The sequence below is a fragment of the Pelophylax lessonae genome, assembly GCF_965119305.1.
Source record: "Pelophylax lessonae genome assembly, chromosome: 9".
NCBI lineage: Eukaryota > Metazoa > Chordata > Amphibia > Anura > Ranidae > Pelophylax > Pelophylax lessonae.
The window spans coordinates 48,198,054-48,225,812 of NC_138776.1; the positions used below are offsets into that span (position 1 = coordinate 48,198,054).

Genomic DNA, 27,759 nt, shown 5'->3' on the forward strand with positions numbered 1-27,759 from the left:
ACTGAGGCAGGGTGCTGTGATGTTTTCAGCAAGCTGGCCCCTCCCCCAGCCATGATCTGCCCAGTGCCCACATTGCATAGAGAAGCACAGAGACCCAATGATGACATTGCTGGATCTACAATAAAGTATTAAATCAAAATGGGAATATTTTATTTAAACATTCTATTACCATCTTGATTAGGAGGGAGCCAGGGTAGCAGATTAGACCTCATAAAGGTATGAATAGAACGTTGTTACATTGTTTCTTTGGTTCTGCTTCCAGATTCAGTTCCAGCTGCTGGAGAAGATAAACTCAGGAGGGTTTTATGATTTGAAAAGACTGTTCTTGTCCCATGACCCAGAAGGCCGGGGGAGAGTCACCAGGTATTTATAGTCCTGCTAACGCATTGACTTTTATATAAGGCTCGCCATCTGGCAAAACCTGACAACGCAGCACACTCACAACCCAGATCTGTAACCTATTGTGTCTGTAAGGACGGCGTGATACAAAAGAGGGAATTCAGTGATAAGTGGACAGAAGAGCTAACGATTTACAACCTTCTACAACCTTCTACAACCTCAAAGCTTGTTTGTGACACCAACATGTCTATGCAAAAATGGAACTAAATTCAGATATATTTTTCATGTTAACCACCTCAATACTGGACACTCTCACCCCCTTCCTGCCCAGGCCAATTAGCAGCTTTCAGCGCTGTCACACTTTGAATGACGATTGCGCGGTCATACAATGCTGTACCCAGACTCAATTTTTATTATTTTTTTTTCACACAAATAGAGCTTTCTTTTGGTGGTATTTATTCACCACTGATTTTTTTATTTTTTTTTGCTAAACAAATAAAAAGAGATTGAAAATTTTGAAAAAAAAAAAATGTTTTTCTTTGTTTCTGTTATAAAATTTTGTGAATAAGTAATTTTCCTCCTTCACTGATGTGCGCTAATAAGGCTGCACTGATGGGCACTGATGAGGAGGCACTAATATGCAGCACTGAGGGGCATTGACAGGCGGCACTGATGGGCACTGATAGGTGGCAATAAAGGTCACTGATAGGCGACACTGATAGGGGGCAATGATGTGCACTAATAGGTGGCACTGATGGACAGCACTGATGAGGAGGCACAGACATGCAACACTGATGGAAAGTAAAAAATAGGTGCAGGAACCCAACCTCAACCCTCCTCCCCACACACACACACCTTCCAAATCGCATCAAAAAGTGAGTGTGGTCAAAATTCACTAACAGTGGGAGGATCTTAAACGGGCACTAAATACCAGAAGTGCATTCGGTACCAAATGCAGAGTTTGGGTGGGGGTGGCAGGGATTATACACAGAGTGCAGATTTCAGGGGTATGCTCTGTACATAGTGTAGAGTTCGGGGGGGTGCTGCATACAGAGTGCAGAGTTCAGCCCTCCTGCACAGCTGCTTACCCCCGCATCCCCCATCCACGTCTCACTTTCACTCCTCTTTAGCTCTGACCTCTTCATGAAATTCCCCCTCCACTGTCCCTATCACCCCCCCCCCCCCCCTCCTTAAAAACTCCACCATCATGTCTTACTTTTGTTGCTTTATTAAGCATCCAGTCAGCTCTAGTACTTCCCCGTAAACTGTAGGTGGCTCCGCCTCTTCTACTTGAAGGGAGATCATCCAGTGGGGGTGTAGGCATCAGCACTGCACCCCGGCCACCTGCATCTCCCTTGTCTTCATCCTGAACTCAGTGGGTGCCACTCAGTAGATCAGATCTGTGGGTGCCATTGTGAGACGAGCTGTCACTTGTAAACACAGAAGCCAGACTTCTGTGTTTACAAGTGATAGTGGTGAGCAGAAGGCCTGAGTCAGAGGTGGTGGAACTGAGTTCCACCAAGTTCCACCTGAAAAAAAGCCCTGTATATCTTAGCAAATAATGTGCATACCAGTAAAATATATCTGCCCTGGGAATCTATCAGTGCCTGCCTGCAAGAAAACGGAATCTTTGAAGATATCAATATGCTGGTACCTCTAGCAAATGTAGAGTATGCAGAATGATATTGAATAGGGTACCCTCTTCTGTAGTAAAGAGGTAGTATTCTGAGTCAGATGCGTTTCCTGGAAGCAGACAATTGACGAATTTTGCTGTGCCAAGGCAAAAAATTTTTTAGAATGGGCCAGTCAAAGTCCAGACCTAAATCCAATTGAGAATCTGTGGCAAGACTTGGAAATTGTTGTTCACAGACGCTCTCCATCCAATCTGACAGAGCTTGAGCTATTTTGCAAAGAAGAATGGGCAAACATGTCACTCTCTAGATGTGCAAAGCTGGTAGAGACATCCCCAAAAAGATTTGCAGCTGTAATTGCAGGGAAAGGTGGTTCTACAAAGTATTGACTCAGGGGGGCTGAATACAAATGTATGCCACACTTTTCACATATTTATGTGTTAAAAAGTTTGAAAACCATTTATCAATTTACTCCCACTGCACAATTATGTGCCACTTTGTGTCGGTCTATCACATAAAATCCCAATATAATACATTTATGTTTTTGGTTGTAACATAACAAAATGTGGAAAATTTCAAGGGGTATGAATACTTTTCCTAGACACTGTATTTAATGCTGGGTCTGCTTTAGAAAGTAATTCAAATAGCCCTAATAATGTAAAACTGCTGTGTTGACTATAGGTCACTGCAGACGTCTTATAACCTTATTATATATACTGCTTATATCAGTGATGGGAAGGGTATGACTTTGTCTCTCTTTCTCTCTCTAAGGGATGCTCTGCTGGTGATCCTGGCTATTTTCCTTGGCCGGTTTATTAGTAGAATTCAGTTTCAACATCTCCTAAGCAGGTGAGCATCATAATACGGCAATTTTGTGACAATTTTTTTTTAACCCCTCCCGCCTGCAATCTATATACATGTATATGTGTGTGTATATATATATATATATATATATATAAATTCACATTTCCAAACTCCATTCCTATTTCCCCAGATTTAAATATGTAAGTGACCCTTCACTTAAAAGTTATCGACTTGTGTACCAGGGTCGGGACAAGGGGTGGGCAGGAGGAGTGGCTGCCCTGGGCACTGTGGTATCCCAGCCACAAGGTGATTGGAGGGGAGGGTAGCTGTGTTGGGAGGGGGAATTTGGGGGACAGCAGTGGATAAGAATTGTTATAGGAGGGGAAATGTGGGAGGGGGTGCTAGGAGTGGTGATTTAGGGGGGAAGAAGATGCTTTATGCTAGGAAGGGACATTTTTTTTTTGGGGGGGGGGCAGATTTGTACTAGTAAGGATGATTGTGGATATTCGTGCTAGGAGGAGGGATGGGGGCATAGGTGTGCACAGCCTATTGCATTAGGGTGTGCACCCTAAAGCTCAAACACACATGCCTTTCTCTGCAGTCTCAGCTGCACAGGGCAGTGAATGAATGGGATGTGCCCTGTGCTTAGTGGCTTCCTGTTCATTCACAAACTGAAACATATGTATATATTTACTATGCTTCAGTTATGAATGGACACAGTGAGCGAGTGTTCACTGTGTTCATTTAAAAAAGGGAGGGGACGGTAAAATACATATTTACTAGCCCCTTCCACCACTCTCCATCCTGAAACATCCCTGCAGCAGCTGGGGGGAGAGGAGGGAAGCCAGCAACACTGCGGGGTTTGGGCCATCAAGGGGGTGAGAAACCCAAGCAGTAGGGGGAATCGGCACAGCATATAGTGATTAGGGTGTGCCCTGGCCACACCTATGGATGGGGGGAATTTGTACTGGGAGGGGTGAAAGGATGTGTACTCAGAGGGAAAGTTTGAGGGGTAGAGGATTTGTGCTAGGAGGGGTGATTTTTCTTTTTTTATGGATGGGGTGCATTTTTGCTGGGGGCAAACATTTGTGCTGGGAGGGGGGATTTCAGCAGGCAGTAGATCTGTACACGGGAGAAGGGGGAATTCGTGCTTAGTGGTAAGCATGCAGATTAGTACTCAATTTATCTTTTGTGTATTTAGCACCAAGGGCGGACTGACTACTCATGGGGCTCCCGGGCAATAGGAGATCATGGGGCCCCCTGTGTCCCCATCCACACTCAAGCCACACCCAGACAAAGCCCCACCTACATATTGCACTACTCACAAATGCTTTAAAGCAGCAATATAAGAAAAGCAGTGTGTCACCGTCTAGCAGCAGCTAAACTGGCTGTGTCCAGGGCCGGCGCTGTGTCCATGTTATACTCGGCTTCACTACCATGCTGACAGCTTCCCTGAATATAGTAAGATGGCGAGTGTCATGGGGCCCCCTACTGGCCCCGGGCCCCCAGGCAGTGCCCTAAATGCCCGTATGGTCAGTCCGCCCCTGTTTAGCACAGAGATTGGAATTAAAGGTACTGTATGTATACCTTAATACTACACTTTGCTGCACTGAAAAAAATGTTCTCCCTCCTGGGTATGTTTTTCTACAGGTTACGTCTGAATGAAAAACCTATCATCACATTTGACGTGTTCTATGATCACTTCAAACTGGAAGAAAATAAAAGCCCTCCAGACTGGCTGGACCCCATGAAGAGGAAAAATAAAGCAGCTGCAAAGACCGCCCACGAGGTTCACCTAGAGCTTAAGGACATGGCTAATAACAGGTGAGAAGGAGGATCTCCCCTATACATGTAACAAATCTGATTTTCTTTTTTTTTTTTCCATTTCATCCACTCCCTGGTGAGGAGAAGCTAAGGTTCGGGCCAAAGTTCCCAGCCCCACAACCACATGTAGCAAAGGGGCAGTGATGCTGGTGACATCATTGGCCTAATCAGGGCCGCTGTTAGAAATTATGGGGCCCCATACAGCCCTCCTGATGGGGCCCCCCCAACCCCACCAACACCCCACCTACCAACCCCCCTCCTGGTGGGGCCCAGGGAAATGTAATTTAAAGAGGAGTCCCTAAAATTATACTTACCTCCATCTTCATGCCCGGGGTCACCTGAAAAACAAATGGATAATCGCAATTTTTTTTTTTTTTTTTTTGCTTACCTGGTTTAGAAGAAAATATACTTACCTTACTTCCTCTTCCTCCCCTAAGCGGCCATGGCGATTCGTCACTTCCTGGCTTTGCAATGATTCCTGGGAGCTGAACGTCATCGCTCCCAGGAATCAATGCGCCTGCACCGGCCCCGACGTCAGTTCCGGTGCAGGCGCCATCATACCTTGCTAAACAGCTTCTGGGCATGCCCAGAAGCTGTGCAGGGATGACGCTGCGGCACCGGAAGTGACGGCGGGGCCAGTGCAGTGCATCGTGGGACCGAAGAAGACGGAAGAGAACACAGAAGAGGATCGCGCTGGCTTCCAGCTGCCCACACCTGAGATGGCAGCGCTGGAGAATACATTTTCAAGGTAAGGATTTCTTCTAAAAGGTAAGTGCAACCCGGGACAGATCAGAGGCTAGACATTGTGGAATGTACTAGCCCTGACTGTTACAGGGGTATTTTTATTAAAAAAAGCTTTCCCAGGGTGGAACTCCACTTTAAGCCCTAATAAGCAAATAGGAGTGTAGGTGTGGACTAGTAAAATAATTTATTCATTTAGGCAGAAATGAGCAATAAAGCTTCCCTGGGCCCCCCTGTTTAGATGATGGAGCTTGGGCCCAGTACAAAAGGGCTGGTTGTACTGCCTTATCAGCGGCCCTGGGCCTAATATGGCCACATTTGGTCAATGGCAGTGTCCAAATATGCCCATGTGGTCCTATTAAGCCAATTATTTTACCAGTCTCCCCGTGTCTTTGTTGTCTGCGGCTGTGGGGCGGGGAATTTGATTGCAACTGATTAGGATGGCAGACTGTGGGTTGAACTTTAGCTCATCCTTATTCCAATAAATATTTAAAAAAAATAAGGAAATTGAGTCTAGCCTTGGCATGAAATCAGGAAAACAGTGACTGAAGACTAGAAGAACCTTGCAGAGTCTTATTTTCTCCTACAAAATGCGGGAGGCAGGATCAGAATTTGGTGTACACACCATGTATTGTGTTGTATTGGGTAATCGTATCAAGCTATTAATAGTTGAATGCTACCAAACCATGCCTAAAATACATGTCCGCCACCAATTCAGGCCTACCTGATCTTAGATAGAGTTCTTAATAGAGTGCTAGGTGCTTACCATGATTGGGTGACAACCAGGACTACTGATAGCGGGGTAGAACAGGCCCTCCAGTTCTGAGTTCAGACTTCATTAGTCCAGTAGGGGAGCCCAGGAGTAGAGAGGGGACTTTATATCTTCCATGAGGCTCAGGTCGAATATTACCACAGGCTGCAAATCCCAGCACTTATTGTAAAGTTCACTGGGCCCCATTAGTTCAGCAGGGGGGCATGGGGCAGAGAGGGGACTTTTTTTTTCTTTTGGGACCAGGCAAAGTAATATTAACCACTTCCAGTTTGGGCCAATTCTGACATCTCTCTCCCATTATTTTTTTTAAAAAAAACTGCTTATAACCCCCACAACATTATATATTTTTTTAGGCAGAGGCCCTAGAGAATAAAACAGTGGGTGTTGCATATTTTTATGTCACCCGATATTTGCACATCGATGTTTAAACGCCAAATTAATTTTAATGCACAAAAACACAATATAATACCTTATGTTTTGGTAAAATATAAAAGATGATGTTATGCTGAGTAAATAGATACCAAACATGACACACTTTAAAATTGCTTATGCCTGTGGAACAGTGCCAAACTACGGTACCTAAAAATCATCATAGGCGACACTTTAAAAGCCTTTACAGGTTACCAGTTTAGAGTTACAGAGGAGTTCTGGAGCTAGAATTATTGCTATATCTGATATTCGTGGCATTTCCTCACATTTGTGGTGCAATCCCCATTTACATACGTGTGTGGGATCTACATGCATGTTTGCATTTGCGCATAAGCACAGGGGGACGGGGGCACTTTACATTTTTTAAAAGTTCTATTATTTATTTAAAATAAAAAATGACACTGTCTCTTTATTTATTTTTTTCTTTTAGCACTTTTATTGCTATCCCAAGGGATGAATAACATCTATTGTGATAGCATGGTTAATGACAGGTCCTCTTTATGGAGATATCTGGGGTCTGTGAGAGTAATGACCAGGTAAACAAAGAGCCGAAAATGGAAGTGACAAAACCCTCTTTTTTTTCTGGTTTCTGACATCACACAGTGGAAGGAACAACATTCGTCCCTCTTACTGTGTTCCAGGAACTGAATGCTGCCAGTTGCAACCTTACCAGGCTCCTCGATCGCTCAGGAGAGCCCGGTAAAGACGACAGAGGGAGGAGAGTGGGACCCCCTTCCGCTGCCTGTAAAACTATTCTTTAGCCATTAAGATTACTTTTAAAAAAAAATAATCAAAGAAAAAGTACAGCCAAAGCTCGTTTGCCTGTACTTCTCCTGTATATCACAGGAGTGCAGTACGTTCTGCAATCTTGTGACCCCTTTTCAGCTGACAGCGGGCTGAAGCCTGCTGTTGGCTGACATCGCAGAGCCGGTCCAGGGCCAGGAAAGATTGCTCACATGCCTGAATTGGCACCTGGCTCAGTCTCTCAGTGATCCACTGAAAGCCTAAGCCGGCCGCCCCCCCCCCCCCCCCTTACAGTCACTGGCTCTCTGCTCAGGTAGTTCCGAGAACCGAGCGATCAGCGGTGTTTGATCACTCAGTTCTCCTTTTTGGAGAGGGGACAGATGCAGCATTGGAGCGATGCTGCATCCACCTAGGTAAGTATGATTCCAAAGAAACAAAATTCCCATACTTCTCTTTTAATTGAAGAATTTAGGATTACTTTTACAATGACTGCCGACTGGATAAAATGATATCCCGGTATGTTGTTGGACGGAAGCGGTTAAGTGATTTGCCTTCCGACAGTCACTCCTGACCCCTGCACTCTTACTTTACCTACTCCTGACCCCTGCACTCTTACTTTACCTACTCCTGACCCCTGCACTCTTACTTTACCTACTCCTGACCCCTGCACTTTTACTTTACCTACTCCTGACCCCTGCACTCTGTATGCAGGCTTAAGTTTTAAGCCCCTCCCACTGTTAGCTCGATTTTTCCTCACCCACAATTCATTAAGGCGTGCTTGGTGTGCTGCCTCGTTATTGTCCTCTGGTTGTTCAAGGGGGCCCTTACAGGTAGGCAGTACAGGGACCAATGATTTCTAAGGCAGGCCATAGACGGTGCAAACCCATGGTTGCATTAAAGAAAATTGCTCAATTCCCCCATCAACACAGTTCTTCAGTGTGTTCTTCCAGCGGGAAGCGTTCAGAGCCGTCCCTGCCGTGAGAACACAGTGATTATTACTAGCGGCTATAGTTGCTGGCAATAATCATATCCTAAAAATCTGACATGCTGGTTGTACCTAAGTCTATCAAAGGATTGACTTGGGTAAAAGTCAACCTGCCCATGCATACAGTGACGGAAAAAAGTATTTGATCCCCTGCTGATTTTGTACGTTTGCCCGCTGACCAAAGAAATGATCAGTCTATAATTTTAATGGTAGGTTTATTTTATCAGTGAGAGACAGAAAAACAACAAACAAATCCAGAAAAAAATGGAAAATGAATTTGCATTTTAATAGGTTAAAGAAGTATTTGATCCCCTATCAATCAGCAAGATTTCTGGCTTCCAGGTGTCTTCTAGACAGGTAACGTGCTGAGATTAGGAGCACTCTCCTAAAGGGAGTGCTCCTAATCTCAGCTTGTTACCTGTATAAAAGACACCTGTCCACAGAAGCAATCAATCAATGAGATTCCAATCTCTCCACCATGGCTAAGACCAAGGAGCTGTCCAAGGATGTCAAGGACAAGATTGTAGACCTACACAAGGCTGGAATAGTCTACAAGACCTTCGCCAAGCAGTTTGGTGAGAGGGTGAAAACAGTTGGTGAAATTTTTTGCAAATGGAAGAAACACAAAATAACTGTCAATCCCCCAAGGTCTGGGGCTTCCATGCAAGATCTCAACTTATGGAGTTTCAATAATCATGAGAACGGTGAGGAATCAGCCAAGAACTACATGGGAGAATCTTGTCAATGATCTCAAGGCAGCTGGGACCATAGTCATCAGGAAAACAATTGGCAACACACTACGCTGTGAAGGATTGAAATCCTGCAGAGCCCGTAAGGTTCCCCTGCTCAAGAAAGCACATGTACAGACCCATCTGAAGTTTGCTAACAAACATCTAAATGATTCAGAGGAGAACTGGGAGAAAGTGTTGTGATCAGATGAGACCAAAATCAAGCTCTTTGGCATAAACTCAACTCACCATGTTTGGAGGAGGAATGCTGCCTATGACACCAAGAACCCCATCCCCACCGTCAAACATGGGGCTTGAAACATTATGCTTTGGGGATGTTTTTCTGCTAAGGGGACAGGACAATTTCACTGCATCAAAGGGGCGATGGGCGGGGCCATGTACCGTCAAATCTTGGGTGAGAACCTCCTTCCGTCAGCCAGGGCATTAAAAAAGAGTTGTGGATGGGTATTCCAGTATTACAATGACCCAAAACACACGGCCAAGGCAACAAAGGAGTGGCTCAAGAAAAAGTACATTCAATGTCCTGGAGTGGCCTAGCCAGTCTCTAGACCTTATTCATATAGAAAATATGTGGAGGGAGCTGAAGGTTCGAGTTACCAAATGTTAGCCTCGAAACCTTAATGACATGGAGAGTATCTGCAAAGAGGAGTGGAAAAAAAATCACTCTAAAGATGTGTGCAAACCTGGTGGCCAAGTACAAGAAATGTCTGACCTCTGTGATTGCCAACAAGGGTTTCTCCACCAAGTACTAAGTCATGTTTTGGGAAGGGGTCAAATTAGAGGGCTGCATTGGGTGCAAATTTTGCGGGTGCGGGCGGTTTTCCCTTTGATGCAAGGACTCACTGTACTTGTGCATGCACTCCCCGCAGCTATGGTTCCTTCCTTCCCCAGCGCAGCCAATAACCAACGCTAATACAGTGCTAGACCGAGCCATTACACAGGAAAAGGAGGGGGGGGCAAAGAAGAAAAGTCTTCCCTGACCTCGCTCCGCCAGCTCTCGTTACTCTTCTCGGGGTATGGTACATGACTGTCAGTGTACCATACCCCGAGAAGAGTAACGAGAACTGGCGGAGCGAGGTCAGGGAAGACTTTTCTTCTTTGCCCCCCTCCTTTTTCTTTGTAATGGTTTGGTATGGCACTGTATCAGCGTTGGTTATTGGCTGCACTGGGGAAGGAAGGAACCATAGCTGCAGGGAGAGCATGATGAGCCTCTAAATCTAAGACCTCTTTTCAGCATCATTATACAGCATTATAAGATAAGGGCTTTGACTGCAGATAAGGGCCAGCACTGAGATAAAGTTTGCGGGAGTGGACACAAACATTGCGGGCGGGTGTGGAACACATAGGTTGCGGGTGTGGGCGGTCCTGGTCATACATTCAGCGGGTGCGGGTTTAAGAAAACAGGCCCGCGCAGGGCTCTAGGTCAAATACTTATTTCACTTGTTAAAATGCAAATTAATTTATAACTTTTTTGAAATGTGTTTTTCTGGATTTTTTTTTTTTTTTTTGTTGTTATTCTGTCTCTCACTGTTAAAATAAACCTACTATTAAAATTATAGACTGATCAGTTCTTTGTCAGTGGGCAAACGTACAAAATCAGCAGGGGATCAAATACTTTTTTCCATCACTGTACATGGTTCCAATCTTGGCCAGTCCCTGCTGAACTGGCCGAGATTCAGGGTGTCTATTGCCGGCTTAAGGACACTTAATTACCGCTCTGTCATTGTCACTGCTTTCTCAGCCTGTCAACTTGGATTCCAATGGGGACAACACACAATAAGCAGACATGGTCCGCTGCTGTCACCATCAGGAAATCCACCCTGAGAAATACTATGCAGCCATCCCTGGAGTGCATATAGATGGAAATTGTTTATTACACACAGTGCTTACAATAAATGAAATGTTATTTATATAGGGATTAGATCTACTATAATTTAAATTATTTTATCCAATATCATTTTTTTTTTTTTTTGCAATCATACAAGTGATAGAAACAGCAACCTTCCCTGGAGTGTCTGTTCATCTCTCCCGTATCCTTGGATCACTTCTTATATGGATAGACTGGAGTGGATTATTAAACTCCACTGAGAGAGTGCTGGCACTATTTTGGCACCCAGCACACAGAGCTCATTATTGTCAGTGAAGGCTCTATGGACAGTTGACTAGAATCTTAATTACTGCAAGATAAGAGTGAGAGATTTTCAGTCTGATTGCTTGCTGTTGCTCTCCACAGATTCTTTGCAAGCTTTATACCTTTAAAGAGGCTCTGTCACCACACCATTCATTTCAACCACAATCTTCCCATCACTTTATTTGTGCATTTATTGCACCTTATGCATGTTAGTTATCTGTAAAAGCTTCCCTTATGTAGACATCAGAAGACTTGTGCAGATCTTTCCTTTTATAGGGTGGCAGCGCTCTATTCCTTTCTCCCAAATGTGCTTTTACGTTGTCACACTGTCACATGGCTTACAATATAGGCTACAAGTGGCAGTTTTAATAATACGAAATGATGCATAGGGGCAAATTGAGGGTTTAAAGTGCCCAAGGATCCTGCATTCACTATATCTGGTCTCCCACAGTACCAGTGGCGGCTGGTGAAGTTTTAAGATGGGGGGGGGGGGGGCGCAAGACCCCGCCCTTCCATTTTGACCCCTTCCATTTCTCAGAAGCCCCACCCCTTATAGACTCCACCCATTTTGTCCCCTGTATTTTGCTTGCGTGAACAAATTCTCCCAATATATCACATATTAAGGGGTCCATCAGTACTAGTATATCCCATAATAGGGAGCAGGGGCCCTATTATGGGATATACTGTGAGAGACACTCTATTATGGGATACACTGACTGAGAGTGGCACAAACCCCACAGTACAGGCCCCCTAGCACAAACCCCACATAAACCCCTCAAGCACAAACCCCACACAAACCCCTCAAGCACAAACCCCCTAGCACAATCCCCACAGTACAGGCCCCATAGCACAAACCCCACAGTACAGGCCCCCTAGCACAAACCCCACAGTACAAGCCCCCTAGCACTAATCTAACAGCACAGACCCCCTAGCACAAACCCCACAGTACAGACCCCCTAGCACAAACGCCAAAGTACAGGCCCCCTAGCACAAACCCCACAGTACAGACCCCCAAGCACAAACCCCACAGTACAGGCCCCCTAGCACAAACCCCACAGTACAGGCCCCCTAGCACAAACCTCACAGTACAGACCCCCTAGCAAAAAACCCACAGTACAGGCCCCCTAGCACAAACCCCACAGTACAGACCCCCTAGCACAAACCCCACAGTACAGGCCCCCTAGCACAAACCCTACAGTACAGACCCCCTAGCACTAATCCAACAGCACAGACCCCCTAGCACAAACCCCACAGTACAGACCCCCTAGCACAAACCCCACAGTACAGACCCCCCTTCAACGCAGTGACCAGCGTACATGGTGCCCCCAATGCAGAGATCAGCGTGCGTGCCCCCAATGTAGTGACCAGCAAACATGATGCCCCCAATGCAGAGATCAGCATGCGTGCGTGCCCCCAATGTTGTGACCAGTTCATTGCCCCCAATGCAGAGATCAGCGTACATGCCCCCAATGCAGTGACCAGCGTACATGCCCCCAATGCAGTGACCAGTATACATGCCCCCAATGCAGTGACCAGTATACATGTCCCCAAAGCAGAGATCAGTGTGCATGCCTCCAATGCAGTGATACATGTCCCCAATGCAGAGATCAGCGTGCATGCCTCCAATGCAGTGATACCCAATGCAGAGATCAGTGTGCATGCCTCCAATGCAGTGATACATGTCCCCAATGCAGAGATCAGTGTGCATGCCTCCAATGCAGTGATACATGTCCCCAATGCAGAGATCAGCGTGCATGCCTCCAATGCAGTGATACATGTCCCCAATGCAGAGATCAGCGTGCGTGCCTCCAATGCAGTGACCAGCAATGGATGGAGGATGGTGCTGGATGGATGGTAGAGTGCTGCGGGAGGTGCATGCATGGCTGCACTGTGTGCTGTGATAGGGAGAGCTAAGTTGGGCCTTGGGCCAAGGCCCAACTTAGCTCTCCCTATCACAGCACAGTGCAGCCATGCATGCACCTCCCGCAGCACTCTCCAGCACAGGGCAGGATCCTGCTTTGCTTACCTGTTTGTTAGCAGGAAGAGGCGCTCCAGTCCAGTTGGCGACGGTCACTCCAGGCTGAAACACCCCAGTCACTCCAGGCCGACACACTCCGGGCGTGGGCGGTCACTCCAGGCCGACACTGCACTGCGGTCACTCCACTCCTCCAGGTCAGCGCCGGTCTCATGCCACGCAGCTAAGCGAGCTACGAATGCCGATGCCCAGTACGTACGGTCCAGTCGGACGCATGCGGCTGCTCTCCTCAGGCTCTCACTCCGTCTGCGGGCGGGAAGGACGTGACGCCGGGGCGGTGCACTGCCAGGACTGTCCCAGGATGTCCTCCTGTGATTGGTCCAGGCTGGAGTCTGGACCAATCACAGCCTGGAGTCCAGAAAAGTGGGGAGTGTCGGGGCGCATTGCTCTGCGCCCCGATGACCCACAGAAGGCCGCCAATCGGCGCCTCTGTCTGCCTCACGTGGGAGGCAAATCCCCTACCCCCCCCCCATACTCAGCACTAGGTCCGGCGCCCCTAGTGGGCTAAAAATTTACTTTTTTTTTTAATCTTTTTTTTTCTTTCTTCTTTTGGGGGGGGGGGGGCGGTGCCCTTGCGCCCCCCTATCGGCCGGCCGCCACTGCACAGTACATAGAACATGGGCATGCAATTATTTTAGTAAATATAAACTGCTAAATACCTTTTCTCATCAGCAGTATATAGCAGTCTTATGACTTCTATCAGTGCCTGCTTAAAGCTTGTAGGAGTTTTCATACTGCACTGGCTGTCCTATCAGGATGCAGGACCCCTGATCCTCTGTCTTGACAGTGCTGATTGGCCCTGAGCTGATCACATGCACCCTCCCCCAAAAAAAGAAAAAACTCTCTAGCAATACAGACCAAACTGAGCATGTGCAGCCTGACTCCAAAGGCTCTGTTCTATCAGGAGATGGATTGAGAACTGTGGAAGATGGGGGGGATCTGTGCATAGAGGAACAAACAGCCTTTTTACACAATGCATATACAGACTGATTTTACTGTTGTGGGTTTATTAACCAGCTCTGGCCGGAAGATTTTCCCCTTTAATGACCAGGTCATTTTTTGTGATTCGGCAGTGCGTTATTTTAACTGACAATTGCCCAGTCATGCGATGCTATACCCAAATAAAATTGATGTCCTTTTTCCCCCACAAATAGAGCTTTCTTTTGGTGGTATTTGATAACCTCTGTGATTTTTATTTTTTTTAAAATAGCGAAAAATTCAAAAAGAGCGACAATTCTGAAAAAAAAAAAAAAAAAACAATATTTTTCACTTTCTGCTATATAACATTCCCAATAAAAAAAATTAAAAATCTATTTTTTTTATAATTTTAGGCCAATTTGTATTCTGCTATATATTTTTGGTAAAAAAAATCTCAATAAACGTATTTTGATTGGTTTGCGCAAAACTTGTGTCTACAATCTAGAGGAAAGATTTATGAAATTTGTATTTATTTATTTTTACTAGTAATGGCGGCGATCAGCGAATTTTAGCGGGACTGCAACATTTCGGTGGACAGATCGGACCCCAACTGACATTTTTTACACTTTTGGGGGGACCAGTGACTTTACTACAGTAATCAGTGCTAAAAATATGATCGGGGGGGGGGGTTGATCAAGGGTTAAATGTATGCCTAGGGGGTGCTTTCTAACTGTGGGGGATGGGCTTATGGAATCAACACAGGGATCTGTGTTCCTAAATAGGAGGAACACAGGAGCCTTGTGTTAATTGCTGACAGAACAACAGTCTGCTGTGTTTACAACAGCAGACCACCGTTCTGTCTCCACGGGGAACAATCGCAGGTGCCCGGCGGCAATCGACATCGCCGGCCCCGCAGATCTGCTTCCCCGCTGGGGAATGAGCGTGCGCACGCCCCCATGATCGCTCTCGCAAAGCGACGTACGGGTACGTCTTTTCGCGGGAATCTGCCGCCGCATATCTGCGGCGGCTGGTCGACAAGTGGTTAACACTTTAAATCTACTTTAGTACACATCAAAGTATATGTAAACTTTCATCTTGTAAAACAACCAATTTAGTTTAAAATAGAAATTATAGTCAAAACATTTGTGTATAAATACAAAAAAACATTATAACTACCCTTTTCTGTTTTTGTACGGCCAAGGTTCATATATATGCAAATTTGATGCGTTTTTAACCGCATCCAATTTGCATAACATGTAAGCGTAACCGGCTTTTAATGGCACCGGTTCACACATGTACGGAGCAGCTGCGGTGTGGTTTTGAAAAGGGCCCTATGCATTTTAGGGTCCATTTCAGGTGCAAACCTCGATTGTCGCTGAAACAATCGGGTTCAGGTAAGAAGGTAAGAAAAATGGGGGGGTCTGGGGGGCAGCTGAAGCAGAAAAGTTTTTTCACCTTAATGCATAGAATGAAAAACCATGAGACTTTACAACTCCTTTAATTTTCTAACCAATTCCAAATTTTCGGAACAATTTAAATTCGCACTGGTCAAAAAATGATCGACCAATTCATATTCTGTGTGAAGAATAGTTGGTTGTTAAGGAGCAGACCAGGAAGCCGGCCGCCGTTTCCTTATCAACTGATGAGTGTCAAAAACTTGTGTAGTGTCTTTATTCACTTTTTTGGTGAATGGGTACAATGTACCCCATACTCATTCACATAGGGGGCGGGTGGGATCTGGGGGCCCTCTTGTTAAAGGGGGCTTCAAAATTCCGATAAGACCCCCACAATGCCCAGGGTTGTGGGGAAAGAGGCCCTTGTCTCCATCAACATGGGGACAGGGTGCTTTGGAGTGGGGGGGCAGAGCAAAGCACCCCCCCCCCCGTGTTTAGGGCATGTGGCCTGGTATGGTTAAGGGGGGAAAAGGCTGCTTGCTCGGCCCCCACCCCCCTTTCCTGGCCTGCTGGGCTGCAAGCTTAGATAAAGGTCTGGTATGGATTTTGGAGGGGACGCTACAACGCTTTTTTATTTTATTTTATTGTGGAGTTCCCTTTAAAACCCATACCAGACCCCAAGAACCCCAAGTTGTTTTTTTTTTTCCAGAATTTTCTATTGCAGGCTTTCTTTTGTTTACATTTCAGCTCTCAGTGGGGAAGCCCGCTGTCAGCTGATGGAGTCATCGGTTGTTAAGAACAGGGCGGCTTCCCGACCCGCTCCTTAACAACCAGCTATTCTTCACACAGAATTCAAATCAGTTGATCATTTTTCAAACTATCTGAATTAGAATTGTTCAGAAAATTTGGAATTAATTAGAAAACGAATAAGCAAAACAAAATTAAACGAATTTCAATTAAATTCATTACTTTTTCATTCGGAGATTTGGATACATCCAAAACTCCAAATAATCAAAAATGTGTCCGAATTCACTTACGGACCAAAAGGAATTGCACATGTGTACTGAAATTTGATTTGCATATATTTTGCCTTCCTTACTCCCTGACCCCATCCCCTCCAATCATCACACTAATGACATTTTTAATATAACTTTTCTATTTTCATTATTTACCTTATATTCGACTCAGTGACATCATCACTCTGTGCTTCTCTGTGCAATGCAAACAGATCATGGCTGATGGGAAGGGCTAGCAGGGTACTGTACACAGCTTCATGAAGACATCATAGCACCCTGCAGCTGTACTCCTCATATCTGATGCTTTGATGTGATGGGAGGATATCATTCTGGAGGAATGGGTGTTCATAGGCAGGCTATATTTCCATGCACACCAAACTAGGTAATGCCCACTTGTGATGCTGAGCATCCATGATGAAAGAACTGAAATCCAATGAACGAAAGGGACAGTCAGGCTGAGGAGGTAAGGGCTAGATGCTCATGTGTGTCCTCCAGCCAGAAAATGAGGGGGGCTTTATTTGACTTGCTGAAAGTTCTAATGCACATTGTAAGAAGCCCACAGTGTGCAGTAAAATCAGCGTAAGCCATTTTAGTACAGGAGAGGAGCCTGTATAATTGTGCAAGAGTGAAGGGGTGGCTAGAGTTTAATGTGCTTCCTTAAGTTGCTTTGCAGTGCATCCTTGCTTTTGTGCACTGGTCCAAATCATTTGGTGGAGGGGGTATTATGGTGTGCGGTTGTTTTTCAGGGGTTGGGCTTGGCCCCTTATTTCCAGTGAAGGGAACTCTTAAGGCGTCAGCATACCAAGACATTTTGGACAATTTCATGCTCCCATCTTTGTGGGAACAGTTTGGGGATGACCCCTTCCTGTTCCAACATGACTGTGCACCAGTGCACAAAGAAAGGTCCATCATCACATGGATGAGTGAGTTTGTGGTGGAGGAACTTGACTGGCCTGTTCAGAGTCCTGACCTCAACCTAATAGAACACCTTTGGTATGAATTAGAGCAGAGACTGCGAGCCAGACCTTCTGGTCCACATCAGTGCCTGACCTCACAAATGAGCTTCTGGAAGAATGGTCAAACATTCCCATAGACACTCCTAAACCTTGTGGACGGCCTTCCCAGAAGAGTTGAAGCTGTTATAGCTGCAAAGGGGGGGGGGCCAACTCAATATTGAACCCTGCGGATTAAGATGCCATTAAAGTTCATGTGCGTGTAAAGGCAGGCGTCCCAATACTTTTGGTAATAAAGTGTATATTGTATCATGTTGGCGTTGATGCAAGCCCCCATGGCAGTACCTGGCCACCCATGCATTTTGTATGACAATAGCAACAATAAGACTGGGATGTCATTAAAGTTCATGTGTGTGTAAAGGCAGGTGTTCCAATACTTTTGGTAATATAGTGTATATTTTATAGGTTTGTTTTTTTTAACTATATCTAATCATTGTGTCTCAAAATTTTGCAGATATTTTGAAATTCTGAAGCTTTTCCCAAAGGATTCCCTGACCTCATCTGAGTTCCACAACTCCTTGTCCAAGCTGGGTGTAAGGATGACTGAGGAAGAGTTCAAGAAGTTGTGGCATCGGTAAGACAACCTGTATACCCACATTCCTGGCTGTGCTTCAGCTTTGGCATTTACTAAATATTGGTATTATTAAAGTGTATTTCTAGACAAATTTGTTGTTCATTTTTTTTTTTTTTTATAGAATAGACAAAGATCTAAACCCCTATAAGGCTTTTATTGCTGTCCCTGCTCATAATTAAAGTTTAATATGCTTGTGTTTTGTCTTCCCTGGTTCCTAATTTTTAAGATACGTCAGAGAAGACAGTGGGACTCTGGGGATTGAGGACCTGCGTTGTCACCTAGGAGCAAGGAGTGCGCAGGATTTATATGAAGATCGCAGCACGCTGCTCTCAGGACTGCAGAAAGTGTCTCAAAGCTACGAAGACAGAAGTAAGGGGAGAAATATAAAAAGAATGTATTTGAAGGTTCTTATGTGTCCAGGTCATTCTATAGCTGGTTGTAGTTGGTACCATTTAACTGGATTTGTTCTGTAATGTTGGTGGCGTTTTGCTACTTATCCAAGTGTCTTCCTCAGTTCTAATGAACATCATTGACCAAGGGTTAATCATCAGTCTCCTTAAGCCCCGGTTCACACTAGGGCGACCTGTGAGGCGACCTGGTCGCCTCACAGGTCGCCGCAGGTCGCCTCCCATAGGAAAGCTGCGGACCTGTTCTAATAGGAGCGACACAAGTCGCCCTAGTGTGAACCGGGGCTTAGAGTCGGCAAAGAGCTTTCAGATAAATAATTGTGAACCAGGCAGTTCCTGCCACCATGGAACAGCAAATATGTAAAAATTAACCACTTAAGCCCCGGAAGATTTTACTCCCTTCCTGACCAGGGCCTATTTTGCGATTCGGCACTGCGTGACTTTAACGGACAATTGCGCAGTCGTGCGACGCTGTACCCAAATAAAGTTGACGTCCTTTTTTTCCCACAAACAGAGCTTTCTTTTGGTGGTATTTGATCACCTGTGTGATTTTCACTTCTTGCGCTATAAACAAAAAAAGAGCGTAAATTTTGAAAAAATACCAATATTTTTCAATTTTTTTTATATGAAATTCCCCCCAAAAAAAAGTAAAAATCTAATTTTTTTAACATTTTTGGCCAATTTGTTTTCTGCTACCTATGTTTGGTAAAAAAATCGCAATAAGCGTATTTTGATTGGTTTGCGCAAAAGTTATTGCGTTTACTAACTAAGGGAAAGATTTCTGTGATTTTTGGTGTTTTGTTTTTTTTAACGAGTAATGGCGGCGATCTGCGATTTTTTTTTTTTTTTGCGGGACTGCGACATTGCGGCGGACAGATCGGACATTTTTGACACTTTTGGGGTTACCAGTGACATTACTACAGTAATCAGTGCTATACATATGCAATGTTACTGTAAAAATGACACTGGCAGGGAAGGGGTTAACTTTATTAGAGAGCAAGGGGTTAAGTGTGTCCCTAGGGGTGTGCTTCTAACTGTAAAGGGATGTGGCTAGTGGTGTAATAACAGAGACATACGATCCTACATAGCAGGACCGTATGATCTCTGTTATTACACAGGGGAGAATGACAGACGGCTTTGTTTACATTAGCCGCCTGCCTTTCTCCCTCTCCACGGGGAGATTGCGAGTGACTGGTGGGCATCGGGTCCGCCGTTCACTCGCGCGGACTGCTTGGGGAACGAGCGTGGGTGGGAGCGCGCCTCCTTCGGCGGGCGCTCGCCCCCTAGAGCCTCACAGGTGAGCGACGTAGTACTACATCACTTTGCCTGTGAGGGGCTGACCGCCGCTGTAAATAGTCGTGCGGCGGTCGTCAAGCGGTTAAAAATGATCTATATGCAATTAATAAAAGCAAAATCAAAAAGAGGGAGGGGATGAACTGGGCCTAAACTCCCCAAAAAATGTCCAGGGAAAAGGGGAGGGGGGGGGGAAGGGGGCAGGAAAATATTGGCTGGATTTTTGGGTACCAGATGGATGTGAAGTACAAATCAAATAAAATTCAAATATTTTTTTATTGAGACACAAGTTTAAAATTGCATGCAAAAATACATAAAAAAAACAGATACAGTAACAAATTTATGTTAATCAGAACCGGTTATCCCATGCTCAAAGAGACATGAATGTCTCAGCGTATTCCTCTACGTGTTTCGCGGTCTTAGCCACTTCCTCAGGAGGATTAATGGGTTGCACTTTGTATCTAGAAATAACAAGATAGAATAAATGATACTGTCTATTATACAATAAATAGGCATAGGTATGGGGGAGTGAAGCAACCTCACCTATGGTCGCTGGTAGCCAAGGGCAACCCCCAATGGACCGAACCACCAAAGTCTCTCGCCGGCGGGCATGGGAGAACTTAAAAACGATGCACACTGGTATGAAATAATAGCACCATCAACATCGTCATTGGGTTAAATTAGAACCATCATAGGAGTATAGGGGGGAAAAAGGGGGGGGGGGGTGGGAGAAAAAAGGGGGAGGGGAGGGAGGGGAGGGAGGGGAGGGGGGAGGGGAAAGAGGGTGGAAGGAGGGGGGAAGAAGGGGGGGAGGAATGAAATTGTTATAAAAAAAAAATGTAAAATATAAAAATCATACCCAGAAGGTGTGCATATAACAGATATTCCACAAACAGGAGGCAGATAGAGAGGGGAGGACTGAATGATGTCAAATACCAGCCACAGGTATAGCTGTATGGTATCAAAATGTAAACATAAGCTTTTTTCAAGTTCTGCAGATAAAGAGCATGAGCAATCGAATTGAAGCATTGCCAGCAAAACGGGCTCCAAATAGTCCTTTAGAACGATTGCAGGAACAAAGCTCTATAAGGCCAGAGAAAAAAAATTAATTAATAAAAGCAATGACCTAAATATGAAAATAGGTTATAATTTCCCTTTAAATTTGTGCATGTGCCCTCTCTGTCCCATTTAAGAAGTATGCCCAACCTAAAATACAATCAAAGCAAGGGTAGAAACATAGATGTGTGTACCCAGGACTGCTGATAAGACAGACCAGCCAGCCCTCCTGTACTGGGCCCGAGCCCCATCATTTTTAAAAGGGGGGCCCAGACACCTGCCGAGCAGGAGCAACGGCTGTACTGCATAATTGCCAACTCTTGTGGCTTCCCCTGAAGCTATGCTGGCTTCTTCCTCCGTCTGCACTGCAGGGGGATTGGTATCTGTGTCCATACCCCCCCTGTTGTCCACACCTCCATGTGTGCACCCGTTCTCTGCAGTGTTGCCGGCCTCCCTCCTCTCCCATCAGGGGACACAGGGGAATGTTTTAGGATAGAGAGCAGGGGGGGTGAGGAAGGGGGGAGAGTGAGAGATTGGTACCGATCACTCATTATGTCTATTTATCACTGAAGGATAGTAAATTGTGTTTACTATACTTCAATTTGTGAATGAACAGGAAACCTCAGAGTGCTTCCCATTTATTCACTTTCCAGTGCAGCTGAGGTTTCAGAGAAAGGGACGAATTTCTGTCCTCATTCCCTTTTCTCTGTCTCAAATGTGAGACATCTGGGTGTCTGTTTAGACCCCGAATATTTCACCAAAGGCCCCCCAAAAGGGCTGTTAAAAATGAAAAAAGAAAAAGGAGGGGGGCCCTGTCAGGTAGGCTGCACGGGGCCCCGGGATTTCTAACAGCAGCCATGAGTGTACCCCATTATTCTCTTGTATGTTTATGATTACTAAACTCTTTCAGTCTGATGTACCAAAATGTTCTTCCTAGACCTAGAGTAATATCCACATAATCACCTGCCAGATACATTTTTAGGGCACATTTCATATTTAATAGTAGAAGAGGAGTAACTCCAGATTACCCTCATGGTCACTCACAGTGCTTTTTGTATTTCCAGAAATGAGCACGAAGGTTGGATCACGGACAAGAAATGAGAGGAAGTTGTCACTCAGTATTGAGAAGTGGTTGAAGGAGAGATTCAGAGAGGGGGTTCGAGCCATGCTGGCCGAATTCCTGGTGTGTGATCCTGATAGGACACACAAGGTGAGTTGGTGTCTCCTCTTTGATCATCCAAGTCATGTAGAGCCATAAAGAACAATTATCTAAATAATTTGAAAGTGCGTTCCTTGGCATTGTCATTGCCACCATTTAAAATAATGCTCAAGACAAGATAGGCCAGCTGTAGCTGAAACTACTTCACTGAGCCACCAATCAAATTTCCAGTATGCCCTGAGAGTTTGATTTCATTGGTGAGAAGCAACGCCATTTCTTAGTTTAATTTTTACTTCCCTCGCTTCTAGGCTAACTGTCTATTGTTATCATTCTCCAAACTATTTTGAAAAGCCAACATTAAAGTCAAACAAGCAAGGTCGTGCCATTTTACCAAACAGGCATGCCAAAGCTGGGTGCAGAGAGGCTGAGGTTGACCTTGTTAAACCCTGGTACGGGTACCCACTACTTAAGGTCTCCCAACAAGTGTCCCAGCTCTTTTACCAACTTCTCCAGGTCTCCTAATGAGTGACCCAGGTCTTCTACCAAGTTCCCCCAAGTCTTCTAATGGGTACACTTCTAATGAGTATCTCAGATTTTTTTAATAGGTTCCCCAAGTCCCCTAATGAGTTCCTTAAGTCTTCTATCAAGTGCCACAAGTCTTCTCATAAGTGTCTTTTACCAAGTTTCTCAGGTCTCCTACTGAGCGTCTAGGGCAGTGATGGCGAACCTTGGCACCCCAGATGTTTTGGAACTACATTTCCCATGATGCTCACCTACACCGCAGAGTGCATGAGCATCATGGGAAATGTAGTTCCAAAACATCAGGGGTGCCAAGGTTTGCCATCACTGGTCTAGGGTGTTTTACTGAGTTCCCCAGGTCTTTTACCAGTTATCCCATGCCTTCTACCAAGTGTCCTAGGTCTTCTACCAAGTGTCCCAGGTCTAATATCAGGTGTTTCAGATACTTAACCAATTTCCCCAGCACTTCTACCAAGTGTCAAAGATCTACTATCAATTGCCCTAGGTCTTCTATAAAGTGTCCCAGGTCTTCTACCAAGTGTCCCAGGTAGTCTACTAAGTGCCCTAGACCTATTACTGAATGTAAAGAATAGATTGCTCTAATCTCCAAACTGCATAATAACAGGTGTATCAATGAACCCTATAAAAATATAAGACACGCACACCTTTGTTATAATGTGATAAAGTAAAAACTATAAGGAGTAAAGTATAAAGTACTCTGACAGATAAGGATAAAGTAAGAATCTGCGCTACTTTCTCAATGGGCAAAAAACCCACTGTGATAGATATAGGATTCCTAATGTGTACAAATAATACCGTCAATGTGTATAAATTCACAAAACCATAATAATTAAACAAGAATGGTGTATGGCAAATAAAGTGACTGGGTGCAAAAGATATGTGCAAATCACCTCCTTAATAGGTGTATATAAGTGCCAGTGCAAACTGAATAAAACAATGAGTTTCACAATCCACTAGAAATGTGCGATCCACAATATATAATGAACTAAATTGCACTGAAAAGGTAACAATCATATAAAAGTGTCCATGTGCAAGGTGCAAAAAACAATATATTGCACTAATAGTGAAAAAACTTCATTGCAATAAAGTGTCCATGTGCACAGTGCAAAATATTGATGAATCCAAAAAAAGTGCTTCAAATGTATAAACCACGTGAATCTTAAATTTTCACAAGGTGTGTCACCATATGAGTGAATCCCAATAACCGTAATCCTAAAATGAGTGTAATGGCTGCTCACCTCCACTAACACTCAAATTAGAGTTATTTGTAAAGCAGGCTTTGCTCTGGGTGACCCTTTCTGCGGGAACTGGTATGCTCATCAATCTCCCACTCATATATATGGACCGGTTGAATGACTGGTATCACACCACTTCCAGGGGCTCATAGAGAAACTTCCTTTGTATTCCCCCTCATGATAAGGATATAAACGGGGACAACCTCATGGTGCAGTATGTAAAATGACTTTATTAAATAAAATAGTGCAGACTTACAGTATAGTAAGGATAGGCAGGTAAAACAGCCGCAAATCGCGGTAAAACCGATACTTCCGGTCTCGGCCGTAGACCGGAAGTGACGTCACCCGGCTTCTCCCGACGCGTTGCGTCACTACACTTGGCTTTTTCAAGGATAAGCTACATCACGTGTCAAGTCAAGTTGTGAGCTAGGTCTTCTCATCCATCATTAGTACCTGTCCTCACAAATGGGCACAAATTCCCACAGACAACCTCCAAAATCCTGTAGAAAGCCTTCCTAGAAGAGTGGGGGATGTTATAGCCACAAAGAGGGGCAACTTCATATTAATTGCTATGTTTTTGGAATGGGGTGTCCAACCAACTTGTATAAGTATGATGATCAGGTTTCCACAAACATTTGGCCATGTGGTGCATCATAATTTCAGTGAAATCTATTTATTTTCTTTGTGAGAAAAAGTAAGGAGTATGGCGCCCCCCTTTGTTAAATTAATAATATGTTGGGTAGAGCTGCCTTCAATTTAAGTAGTGATACTTAAATAAGAATATGTGTGGTGGTGAGGCGCTGCTACTTATTGGTATAAAGTGCGGATAGAATATACAAAATAAACTTTTTTTACAATATTATTATAATATAAACACTTCATGCAATAATGTATGTCACCAGGTGCTTCCAATTCCCGTGTTTGGGTGACTGTATACTGTTCACTTTATCCGCAATAAACATATGTATATTGCGGATAAAGTGAACAGTATACAGTCATCCAAACACGGGAATTGGAACCACCTGGTGACATACATTATTGCATGAAGTGTTTATATTATAATAATATTGTAAAAAAAGTTTATTTTGTATATTCTATCAGCACTTTATACCAATAAGTAGCAGCGCCTCACCACCACACATATTTATTTCCTTTAGCATTGAGTTTTACATTCATTCAAACTCTTAGTATTGGTGTTGGGATAAAAAAAAAAAACAGTTTTTCAGTTGGAATAATCTTATTTTCCACCAGGTCTCAAGAGAAGATTTCCTTAAGGTTTTGGATAAGTTTCAGCTCCATCTCACTGGGGACCAATTGGGCCATTTCCTCGCTCGTTGTGGTTTAAACGAGAATTCCTCCGATGTGGACTATGTAGACTTTCTACAGCGTCTCCAGACAAGAAGGAATAGCGGAAGAGCACACCAGATCCTGAGCAAGGAAAACAGGTAGTGTCACAATTAGTAGAAATATTTCAGTGGTGTGAACAGAGTATTGATAGGATATGTGAAGTGGAGCTGAATTTATTTTGCAAAAGGCTCTGTAGTAGATATCAATATTTCAACAAAAGAGAAATTACCTTCTAACAATAAAGGATTAGCCCACCCAAATTCTGGTTGGTGGAGTCAGCCCCTGGGTTCCTATATGTCTTGGATATTGTAACAACAAGTAATCCCTGCCATCATTTTCAACACTGTACTTGACCAGCTGGGAATTTTTTTTGAGCATTCCAGGTCTTCCTGATACATTCTCTTTGGTTAAAATCAGAGGTCTACAAACATTTTTAACAAAGGACCAGTAGAGTAGAGTAGAAAATTGGTGATATGAATAATGTCTTATCGTTTGTGTCAGTGGGAGGAATAGTGTCCCATTATTAGTGTCAGGGGAAGGAATAGTGCCCCATTGTTGGTGTCAGGGGGAGTAAAAGTGTCTCATCAATGGTGTCAGTGGGAGGAATAGTGCCCCATCAATGGTGTCAGTGGGAGGAATAGTGCCCCATCAATGGTGTCAGTGGGAGGAATAGTGCCCCATCAATGGTGTCAGTGGGAGGAATAGTGCCCCATCAATGGTGTCAGTGGGAGGAATAGTGCCCCATCAATGGTGTCAGTGGGAGGAATAGTGCCCCATCATTGGTGTCAGTGGGAGGAATAGTGCCCCATCATTGGTGTCAGTGGGAGGAATAGTGCCCCATCATTGGTGTCAGTGGAAGGAATAGTGCCCCATTGTTGGTATCAGCGGGAGGAAAAGTGCTCCATTGTCGGTATCAATGGGAGCAATAGTGCCCCATCATTGGTGTCAGTGGGAGAAAAATTGCCCCATCATTGGTGTCAGTGGAAGGATTATTGCCCCATCGTTTGTACCAGTGGAAGAAATAGCTCTTCATATCTGTGGTAGGAATTCCCAAGGGCTGGATAAAGGCATGCAAAGGGCTGCACAGTGTGGAGACTATTGGTTTAAAATAAAGATAAATCCAGCAAGGATGGTGGGAGATGCTCGTAATGGGAATAGCAGGTGTGCAGAGCCAGGAACACAGCACAGGGATGGTAGGAGCCCCTCATAATGGGCACAGCAAGTGTGCAGACCCAGGAACTGAGTACAGGGGGAGTGGGAGCCCCTCATAATGGACCCAGCAGACCTGTGACCGCAGCACAGGCAGAGTTGTATAAAGTACTCGAAACCCATACTTGAGTAAAAGTACAAGTGCTCGATCAAAAAGTGACTTGAGTAGAAGTACTAAAGTATTCAACATTTTTTTGTACTTAAGTATTGCAAGTAGTTTTTTAAAAAAATTTGCTACTCAAGTACTGAAAGTAAAAGTACCAGTAGTTTTGAAATAAAATTGCTACTCAAGTACTGAAAGTAAAAGTACAAGTACTGTGTTATGTAGTTATTAAAGAAAGAAGTCAAAAGTTTGAACATCATATTGTCTTTTATTATTTCAAATGCAGCTTTTATTTATACATACAGTAGCATTTATTTTCGTATGCGCTGATAATACACATGTTTTGAGCTTCATGAAACCTGCCATCTACTTTTCTGGCAGTGGTAATTTTTATAATAGTAATGAGTAACTATGCAGCACAAAAAAAAATATCGGAGTAGAAGTATTGAAATAATTGAAAAAATGTAGTGAAGTAAAAGTGGAAGTAGGAGAAAAAAATTCTACTCTAGAAAAGTACAGATACCGCCTTTCGGTACTTAAGTACAGTAGTGAAGTAGTTCTACTTAGTTACTATACATCTCTGAGCACAGGGATGGTAGGAACCCCTCATAATGGGCATAGCAGGAGTGCAGGCCTAGGAACTAAGTGCAGGGGTGGTGGGAGCCCTGAGACCACAGCACAGGGATGGTGGAAACCACTGTTTGCATTAAATAAGGGGTAAAGATTTCATTTTTTTAAGCAGTTCTTGTCATTTTCGCTCCACATTCAGAATGAAATTACAAAACATTTTAGTATATGGATTTTAAATTGATGAAGCTGTTCTGATATGCTCAGGTCAGTGCACAGGCAGTCTGTAAGCTCGGCATCCACTACCAGGGCCCTAGAGGAGAAACTGCTGCAATATTTCCACGCTGACTTCAGCGCCCTCCTTGAAGAGTTCAGGTGAGTGCGTGAAATGTCTGGCTTCTCCAAATTCTGAATTACAAATTAAAAGAAGTCTTTATGTAATGAGTGGGTGATATCTGCGTGTTCTTCTCAGCCCCTCCTAACATTTACATTTAGGAACAAGTGAAGCAAAATATTCTCTAGTAGGGGTGAATCTTCTGACATTCAGAACAATGCTCAGTTTTTGTGAATACGTGTCCAGTCTGGAAGAATCACAATCCCACAAATCACAGTTGTCTGGATTTCTAAAGTGTTTCTAATTGTTTTTCCATACGGAGCTATGTGAAAATACACTATAATACCAAAAGTATTGGGACGCCTGCCTTTACACGCACATGAACTTTAATTACATCCCAGTCTTACTCC

At 44.3% G+C, this 27,759-nt stretch overlaps 1 protein-coding gene across 1 annotated transcript in view; it reads left to right on the forward strand.

Annotated features, from left to right (window-relative positions):
* The window catches only part of LOC309564205 (EF-hand calcium-binding domain-containing protein 6-like), a gene marked incomplete at its 5' end in the record, with an annotated part of 78,315 nt that overhangs the window by 14,203 nt on the left and 36,353 nt on the right, over window positions 1-27,759 (forward strand). Inside the window, 8 exons of the mRNA XM_082268832.1 lie at window positions 263-363; window positions 2,742-2,819; window positions 4,425-4,598; window positions 17,980-18,099; window positions 18,326-18,468; window positions 21,920-22,065; window positions 25,041-25,234; window positions 27,283-27,390. Coding sequence (XP_082124958.1) covers window positions 263-363; window positions 2,742-2,819; window positions 4,425-4,598; window positions 17,980-18,099; window positions 18,326-18,468; window positions 21,920-22,065; window positions 25,041-25,234; window positions 27,283-27,390 — 1,064 coding nt within the window. The remainder of the gene's footprint in view (window positions 1-262; window positions 364-2,741; window positions 2,820-4,424; window positions 4,599-17,979; window positions 18,100-18,325; window positions 18,469-21,919; window positions 22,066-25,040; window positions 25,235-27,282; window positions 27,391-27,759) is intronic.